This window comes from Citrus sinensis, chromosome 7 (assembly GCF_022201045.2).
Source record: "Citrus sinensis cultivar Valencia sweet orange chromosome 7, DVS_A1.0, whole genome shotgun sequence".
NCBI lineage: Eukaryota > Viridiplantae > Streptophyta > Magnoliopsida > Sapindales > Rutaceae > Citrus > Citrus sinensis.
The window spans coordinates 15,135,010-15,144,897 of record NC_068562.1 but is presented as its reverse complement, the minus strand read 5'-3'; the positions used below and the strand labels follow the sequence as shown (position 1 = coordinate 15,144,897).

Genomic DNA, 9,888 nt, shown 5'->3' with positions numbered 1-9,888 from the left:
ATCCCTAAAGATGCAAGTACTTTAGGCTAGACTTCTTGTCTATCCAAAGTTCGTATAGGATTTTAGCAGTCTCTTTAGTTGGAACCCTATTAAGGATATATGCTGCAATATTAAATGCTATTTTCCAAAGTAACTCTATTAAAGTAAAATGACAAACTAAACTCTTCATCATGTCCTTAAGTCTTCTATTTCATTTTTCAACAACATCATTCATAATAGGCGAACCCAGTGTAGTGTACTGTGGGATGACACCTCAATCTTCTAAGAACTTAATAAATGGTCACAGACATTGTTCGCATAAACCATCATATTTGCCATAGTACTCAACACTACAGTCAGATCTGATACTTTTATTTCTTTTATTGAGTTGATTCTTAACTTCAGTCTTAAAATTTTTTAACACATTCAACGACTGTGACTTTTTATAGAGAAGATATATATAGCCATATCTAGAAAAATCGTCTATGAATATCATAAAATATTGTTGACTATTACAAGCGCCGTAAGAAATAGCCCACAAATATATGTATGTATGAGTTCTGAGATATCCAAAATCCTACTAGCTTTAAATATACTTTTATTAGTTTGTTTCCCCTTTATACAGTTCACAATTGTACAAACTTGCAGGGATTCAATAAATGAAGCAATCATATCAATTAAATAAAGATTATCATAGCCTGAAAAAGAATTGAATCCAACTAATTTTGAATAATGAAAAAAATCTAAATTTTGCATTTCCTAATGAACAAAAAAAAAACCATATTTTTCAAAGTGAAAATGAAAATCAAATTTTGTCTAAAAGACAAAACAACAAATGTTTCGTCAAGATCCAAACAAAATCTAATCTTCAATAATAATCTAAAATTTTTAATTGTTTTAACTTCAATCATCTTACCATCACCCATATAGATGTATCTTTCACCATCACTAGGCTTTCAGTAATTTAGGCAACCCTGAATAGACGCACTGATGTAAGTTGTTGCATCGAAATCTATCCATCACATGTGTCTAGGTACCGAAGATAAATTAACCTTAAAAAAAACCAAATTAAGAAGTATACCTTCTTATCACACCATGTGTGATAGTTGGTGCAATGCTTCTTCTTATGCTCTTCAGTTCTACGGAAGGAACAACTAGTACATTTTGGATTACTTGGTTTCTTTTGTTGTTTCTTTTGAGGTGCTTTATCTGCAGGTGCTTTATCTGCAACTTCTTTATCCTTTTTCATTTTCTTTCCCTTGCCCATATACCTCACTAAAAATAAACTTGTTAAAAATGCACCAATTTCAACCTTTTCGTTCTTGACAAACCTCTATTTAATTTCTACAAAGAATTCCTTAGCCGTAGTTATCTTGTCAGACGTATGGCCCCTGAATGTATCCAAAATAGCCTTCTTTATGATCATCAAACATATGTCATTTAATTTCCCCCACCTTGCTACATCCCTCGTGTCATCAAGGCACCTTCATTCGTAGAGATATGGGGGGGAGTCAACCCTTAATGCAAGATTAAGATTCATGATTGCGAGAACTTTTAGGAGGTTCTCTTGTAATGGCTTGAAACTAGAGCAATTTAGCATAGGAATATAATTGATGTTAGCAGTAGTATTAGCATGAGTCATAGCTAAATAGAGAACAACAAACAAACAAAACAAGCTCTGATAAGTCTTATTAAAAAAAAAAGTTCAAATAAAGATAAATCTCGTCTCAAGATATTAGAAACTCTATTAATATTTCATTTTTGGATAAAATATTAACTTGTAAGTAATATCTTGGTGTAGCAATTAAACTCCAATAATAAGAGCATGTCAAATAATAAACCTTCACTTAATCCAATTTATTGTTCATATGTAAAACTGAATGATCATCACGCGTTTATTACCACAGGCAAACATGCAATACTATCAAATAGTTACTTCTTTTTAGGTTGATTGATATTCACAAAAATTACATACACATAACCATTTATATTTCAAAATAAATTAATTTTCACAAGAGAGGTCACTTTGATAATACACACACACACACACACACACACACACATACATACCAATATTAGAATTTAAAATTGTACCAAAATCATTCAAAAAAAAGTTTAGGTCAACGTCAAAGTCAATGGTCAATGGTCAATTATTGATCGGTCAACTGTTAATCAGGTTAGGGCTGGATTGAGTCAGGTCAATCCAACTCATAACTTAAACCAGCCCCAACCCAGTTTCAAAACCCTAATTTTTTTTTTAAGTTTCCTTCTTCAGCTTCTATCAACTAGGTTACAATTGACTTGGGTCGCGCCTTGCTCTGGCCTGAAGCCGTTCTTTGTTTCTTTTTTTTTTCCCCTTTCATACAACAGCCATGGCCACAACTTCTCTAAATCTGCAGTTCCTTCTAGCGTGGTCATTGCCTCAATTTTTTTTTAATTCTTGATGCGGCAACCTTTTCCCTCAAGCAACTCCAATGCCAGCGACTGCCATTGGTGCAACCACAAACCAAATCCAAATATATATTTTGATTTTTGTATTAATCCTCAAAAAAAGAACAAAACTTTAATCATTAGTCATTAATCGAAAATAAATTGAATTCTTAATGATTCAACATGAAGAGACTCTAATACTACTTGTTAGAACAATAAACTTTTGGTGAAAATCATCACATAAAATCCAACAACATTCATGTTGTATCACCAAGAATCAATAAATGAATATGCAGAAGTGTACTTGAATCCATAATGCTTAATTATTCTCTAAAGTTGTATAATTTGTCTTCTAAATTAACATATTATCCTAGAGAATCCTTTCAATTTCTAGCTGTACTTTCTTTGATCATGGAATATCATAAGAAAGTAGATTGTTACATTTGTCCTAGGAATCATAACCACTTACATAAATAACTTTTTCTGTTATCTTTACTTATTACTATTTCAACCCATCATAAAAGTAGAAATTGCCTTTAAGTCTATACACATTAAAGGCCCACACCTTATTAGATAAATTAAAGGTTAAATTACCGAACATCTTAATAGATAATTTTTAATTGTGCTTAACCTTATATAATAATCCGCAATACATAATTATTCACATATAAGTCCAATGTTGGATTAATGATCTAACAACTTTAGATTAAGGATCCAATAGGATCAACACCAACCCCTAAAATAAGAAAGACATATAGTTGTCTATCATTCAAGTCAATGACCAAGTTTAGAATGTATCCAATAGTTTCTGTAATATGTTTCTTCTATAGATAATCCCTCTAATCGTGTATAAATACCATCTTGTACCTTAAAAAATCAGTCAATAAAGTTTTCAATCTGTTTCAATACTCTTGAAACTTAGGACATCAAAACAATGGAATTTTATTTGGTTGAAGAGCGAGTTGTCTTATGAGTTCCAGTTTCAAACTCTATAGTGACTGAGCGTGTAATAGTTGAATTATTTGAGACTTGTTCGCTGACGAATTGAGCACTCAATTGAAGGAGATTAAACTGTCGTTTGTGTGTTAAATATTCCACTCTAACTTTTTGTGAGAAAACCTTTTTCTGGGGATGAATCAATTGGATGGACTATTGTAAAGAATTGAAATAAGTGATTAGGTCCCATTTGAAGCTTCTTGTGCGGATGCCAGTTATGTTTTAACATTTAGGTCCCATTTACCCGATTTGACCATTAACATTACTAACAATATAAGGGTAGAATCATAATCTTATGCCCTGACATTAATGCGCCAGACCCTTAAATTTAATCTACCTAAAATTTAATGTAATTTATATGGTGGGCTCATGTGAAAATATCTAACTAACGGTATAACGACATATCAATTTGTATAAATAAAAAAAAAAGTTTTTTATAAGTGTTTGTATCCCTACCATTATTATTTTTGAAAATATAAGAGTATTTATCTCTTTTTTTTAAGTTTAATACAGTTTAGTACGATTGAAATATTAATTTGTTGTAATTTTATTTACTATGTTGAGATTTTTTATAAGATTTTTTTATATGGATCGCATTAAGTTTCTAAATATTGGCCAAAATATTGCCATTAAAACATGTATATATGTCAAGTGTCGTGGCTAATATAGTATCAAATTATAGAAGAAATCCTAAATTCGTAGTGAATGGTTATGTTCCTTTGTTATTTAAATCTACATTGTCGTGTAAATTGGATATTTGATGAACCTATCAACTGAATACGGGTGAAGTTTATCTTTTTTCTATCCTTCTTTAAAGAGTAACTGAGATGTAATAAGATTTTGTTTCTAAATCCCGGTTGACAAGAGGAAACAATTTACTTTAAAAAGTTGGTTGTACCATTTATATAATTGAACAACAGTAGTATTACGTCTCTATAAATAAATAATGGTTTCTGAATAAAATATTCTCTGAATAAGTGTTTTTACTGAACAAAGATCTAACATAATTTTTGCCCATAAAATATGGAGAAGATCTCATTTAAGTCAACTTTTTTAATCGTCCTCTTGATCACTGCATCTGGTTTGCTCTTGTCTCAATCTCAAAATATTTTTATTAATTTTCTCCTTATCTACACATCAATATTATATTGTTTGTTGTTGCAGATCATAAAAAATAAAATTATTTTACAGGTATCGCGGCACTCGAGTTACCAAGAGCTGAAGCCATCACAGATGCACAAATTCCTTGTACCAACAATGGAGAATGCTTGAGGAAATGTCCATCTAAGTCCGGATTTTGTTGCGATCCTGAGAAAGGACTGGTTTGTCGTCCCAAGGGCGTTTGTATATGCGTTTGAAATTAACATTTATATGCGTTGATTTATCGATGTATCAAGTTGGTATTATGAAATAAAGTCGTTTATCAACTATATCAAGTTTCTAGTTCTTAGAAGATGAATATAATCAATTATAACCATATTCACGTATGAAATTAAAAAAAAAAAGGATATTTTAGTTATTAACCAAATGATGATTGTGAGATGTGTTTTTAGCCAAAGCAACATCTTTTGGGTACTTGTTATGACGGAAGCTAGCTTTTCTGGGACGAAAAAACTAGGAGGGGTTTGATATTAATATTCTTATCGTTCAATTATAAATAGGTTATTGTACACAGTTTTCCTTGAGATGAGTTAGTTTCTCCATACTATTACACACACAAGTGAGTCTCGACGAAGAAATTTCAAAAGTACGAAAGAAGGAAAGAAAAAAAAAAAAAGAAAAAAAGAACACACGCACATAAACACCTAACATGGAGGATATCAAGAATCTTAATCCCTAAAATTGAGTATTTTAAATAAAATAGAAATATAATATGCAAATATACAAATACTATTATTAATATTCTACCCTTCATAACTTCTAGGGATAGCAAAAAGCGGGTTTGGGCTGTACTTTTTTAAGTCCAGACCCAAGCTCACTTTAAGATAAGCATGAGGGTCGGGCTCATTACGGGCCTGGGGCAGGTTTGGGCCATACCCATTGTTTTATTTATTTTTAAATTTTTTTAAGTTATTGTAAATTTAAAATAAATTAATGATCAACAAGTTGTTATAATCATAAATAAAATAAAGAAAATGAATATTTTAAAGTAAAATAATAAATAAAGCAAATAAAAGCTTAAATTTTTTTTTAATGCTGGATTCTCTAATTCAAACACTCTCTTAATTAATTAACGCATAACAAAAAGTTTAGTATCATAATTTTAACTTTTTTAAATTATCATTGATTTATAAATTAAGAATTTAAGTTTTTTTTTTGTTTTTAAGTTACTTTTCAATTTTAATTATATTATTCTAATTTATAAATTTATTTTTTTTAAAAATAGTGGGTGTGGGTCTGGTCCGGGTTTTTTTTTCTTGAACCCTTATCTAAGTCCTCATTTGTGAGAGTCGAGTTGAAGCCCATGGGTCTGGGTCAGGCCGGCCCAAGCTTTTTTTCCCCACCCTAATGACTTCAAATGATAAAACTCATCCATTTCAAAAAAAAAAAAAATGATAGAACTCATCAATTATGAAGTCAATAGTATCTATGTAAAATTTCACTTTGAATTAAAAAAAAAAAATCCATGCTCATTTGTCATAAAATCACCTTGCAATATAGTCGTATAATAGTAAAAATAATGGACCACGGCACCATGCATTGTCTACTCATAACAAAATTACCCATTTCCTCCGACTAAAATCAACATAAACTACTTTTACCCGGTAATTTTCATAATTACCAATAATCTCTCTGGCAATATAATTTTATAATATTACTTTTATTTTTAATATATTTTTATTTATATTTATTATAAATTAAATAAATCATATAAATATAAATTAAAACAAAAATCTTAAGTACTAAAAATAAGAAAATATATTTTTTGGAGTGAATAAAAATTAATAATAGAATATTTTTTTATTTTTTTGTTATTTTTAAATATTTTTCTTATAATAAATATATATTTTATATTTCAAGATAAATTATCAAGTAAATGACCTATTTATTCCTCTTTTTTTAAAAAAATTTTGGTGTTAGGGATTTTCTGTTATTATGAAAATTGTAGGAGTAAGTAATATATTAATTTTAATAGGAAAAAATTAACAATCTTGATAATTAAAAATATATTTTTCTTGGCCAAGCTAAGTAGTAAAAGATTGAAAATGATTCGGGCTTGTATATTTCACTAATTTTGTAAGTAAATACATGTAAAAAACTTTTCTTTCTCGTGCAAGACAAGAGTACATACTACATAGGTCTATAGCCGGTCTATACACATCAATTGTTTGTCCCACCCAAGCAAAATTCAAGAATTCTCCTGTCGCCAACTTGCCATTAGGCTCTATACAGCCCAGTGGTAAGAAAAGGAGTTTGAATGCCCGTAATGACATCGATTTAATTTCTCTCTAATATGATAGTGGCATTCTCTTTAAAATGTGAGTAATTTTTCATTTAATTTAAGAGTAATACTTATACGTCTTTAAGACGCGCTTCAATGAAAATAATGTTCACTGGTCTCCATAATTTCTTAATTGTAAAATATCAGTAATGGGGTAATTGTAGTTAAAGAACAATAAAAACATCTCATATCCAAATTTGTAAGCAGAAAGTTTAAAGCCCCAATTAAATAAATTAAAAAGAAAAATAAAATGAAACAAAATGAAAAATAGATCCATCAATTATAACAGTTATTTTTGAAATTATCAAGTGGTCCCTCAAATGTGTTTGTGTGCTGAATCTGCTTCAGCTGATGAGGAAGGAGCATTCGAAAATTATCTTGGCATAATTGTCTGGGTCATGCCAATTGCCAGCCCATCTACTTTATAATAATTATCCAGTCAAGCAACAGTCAGCATACTTTCACCGGCTCCGATACATTCTCTCTCTCTTTCAATTTTGAACAAAGCAAAGAAGAGGAAGCAGAGTAGCTACTAAAAACCGACCAACAACAGAGCAACCAGTGAACTAACCACCATGTCTACTAGATCCAGCTCAGCCACAGCTCACCACCTCATCCTCTACTGCAGTAGCAGCATTTTTGCCCTCATCTTTTTCAGTATTGCTCCAACAACCACCACCGCAACTGACCACATTGTTGGTGCCAACAAAGGCTGGAACCCTAGCATCAACTACACTCTCTGGGCCAACAACCAAACCTTCTATGTCAATGACCTCATCTGTAATCTCTCTCTCTCTCTCTCTCTTGTTTGCTCTCTTTTTACTTTGATACTTAGAGATGGGTCTGTATGCAGAAAAATTTAAACTTTACGACATTTTGTGTTGGATCTGTATTGGATTCATAGTTTTACTGTTAAAAGATCGAAACCCATTTGGCTGTTTCATCTTTATGTGATAAAAATGCTTCAGTTAGCTAACTTTTCGATAATCCTTAACTTTTCTTGCTGCTCTTAGTTTCCTTAAGAAATAGTAAAGGGTCTTGCTTTTTTTCTTGTTTGCTTTAGCAGTAAGAATTGAACCAAGATGTATAGGCAGTGAATTAAGATTAGGGGTGTGTTTGGGGGGGTTTTGGTGTTGTGGTTTTTATTTCAAAGCTACGTAAACATTAGCTATAGCAGTCCCAAACATATCCTAATTAAATTGAGATCTTTTAATCTTATGAGATTTTTTGTTTGTTAATTATGGCAGCATTTAGGTACCAAAAGACACAATACAATGTGTTTATGGTGAACCAAAGTGGTTATGACAACTGCACCACAGAAGGGGCATTGGGCAATTGGAGCAGTGGCAAAGATTTCATACTTCTGGACAAGGCCAAGAGATACTACTTCATTTGTGGCAACGGTCAGTGCTTCAATGGCATGAAAGTATCTGTTCTTGTCCATCCTCTGCATTCACCACCCTCAGCTGCCATTGCGGCCAACGATACGTCATCAAAATCTTCAGCTCCTCCACCGGTGTTGCATACGGGTTTGGTGAGTTTACGAGCTTTATTTGTGGCTGTACTTCCAATTTGGCTAGGAATGGGATGGATCTAGAATGTTATAGTTTCAGTTTTTAAGCCCTGTGAACAGCTGTGAGTGTATTATTGTCATTGTTTGTTAATGATTTTATTTGGCTTAATGCGGCTTTATTCAACCTTATCAGCAACTTTCCCTTGGGCATTGTCAAGTGTAAGAATGTATCCAATCCCAGCTAGTTCTTAAGTCTGTGTGTGCTTTTCTTGGGTTAATGGATTTCTTTGTCATTCTGAAAATTTCTGCAATTGATTTTATGCAGTTGGAATGATTACACTTAGTTAGACGCATAATTCTAACAGGTCGTGTATGCAGATTAATGCTGTCAGATTTGTTAAATGCATACACCATCAATGCTACACATTTTGCTTTGTCTGAACGTCGTTGATGTATCGATGAGGCTAAATTTCCGTTTACAGAATACAAATGGTGCTAGAAAATAGTATTGCTTTCCTTGAATATTTTTATCAATAATGCTTTCTAAAATATAATTAGAAAATTACGAGGTAAAGCAGTGCTGATATATTTCTGGAGAACTATGTTATTGGTTGAGCTTTTAATATCTATGTTTTCTGTTACTTATGGACATAGCTTGCTTGGTTAGATCATTAAACTACGTGATCTACTGATAGAATCCTTGTTACAAGAATTTAGTAGAAAAGTTATGTTTCATTTCATTGTGATGGATTGGAGTGTGTAATAAGCTAAGAAAAAGCCCTATTCCATTGTAGTGCAACCTCTATAAATTAATACTCGGTAAATTAATAATTTTGATAAATTAATAAGATAATATTTTTTTCTAAAACCCTTTCATTTTCTCTTTTTTTTTTATGGTAGTATTCATAGAATATTTTTTATTATTATGTCCTCATTGCAAGTTGTTAGATTGAGCACAAATATACAAAAAATTAATAACTAAAATTGTGTTAGATAATTTATTTACAGCTTGTTTGGTTATATTGTTGTAAATATGTGATAGATCTCTTAAAATTGGGTGTTGAATAGTTTTATTGATGTTTTAAGTAAATAAAGTTATTAATTTAAATAGTTTGAGTGAAATTTTTTTAAAATTTTAAAAAGTGCACAAAATCAAACTTAATTTTTTGAAATTAGTATGTAATTATCCAATAATAGAGTGGTCAAAATAAAGACTAAATAATCAATCATTTTGTTCAATTCTCTTGTTTTGAAAGATCTAGTAGTTGGGGCAGAAAAAAGCAATTAGCCATTGGGCCTTCGGGTCCAATGATTTCAGTTAAGAGAAAAATAGTTCTCATGATGCCTTCCATTATCTTGAAAACTTTGAAAATGAATATAAAAGAGGACACAAAGATAATGAAAGAGGATAATTCTGGAGAATTAATTTAAGCAAAGCAGAATCTGTCAAGTGCCAACCCACAATTTTTATAGATGAGTAATTCTTTGTTTCATAGATGAAGAAAGAAAACTGTAAAAAATGGGACAT

The 9,888-nt window shown here is 30.9% G+C and overlaps 1 protein-coding gene across 1 annotated transcript; it reads left to right on the top strand.

Annotated features, from left to right (window-relative positions):
* The first annotated feature begins 7,177 nt into the window (after positions 1-7,177).
* On the top strand, positions 7,178-8,662 carry LOC102620986 (lamin-like protein). Its single transcript, XM_006493310.3, has 2 exons — positions 7,178-7,627; positions 8,095-8,662. Exons 1-2 carry the CDS (start codon positions 7,423-7,425, stop codon positions 8,442-8,444), a joined length of 555 nt encoding a protein of 184 aa, XP_006493373.2. The 5' UTR covers positions 7,178-7,422; the 3' UTR covers positions 8,445-8,662.
* Positions 8,663-9,888: the final 1,226 nt, after the last annotated feature.

What these genes read in the sequence shown, in the direction of transcription:
- LOC102620986 (XM_006493310.3), top strand. Translation starts at nt 7,423, where the DNA reads ATGTCTACTAGATCCAGCTCAGCCACAGCTCACCACCTCATCCTCTAC. An exon ending in CTATGTCAATGACCTCATCT is followed by an intron (nt 7,628 to 8,094) that starts GTAATCTCTCTC and finishes TAATTATGGCAG; the next exon opens with CATTTAGGTACCAAAAGACA.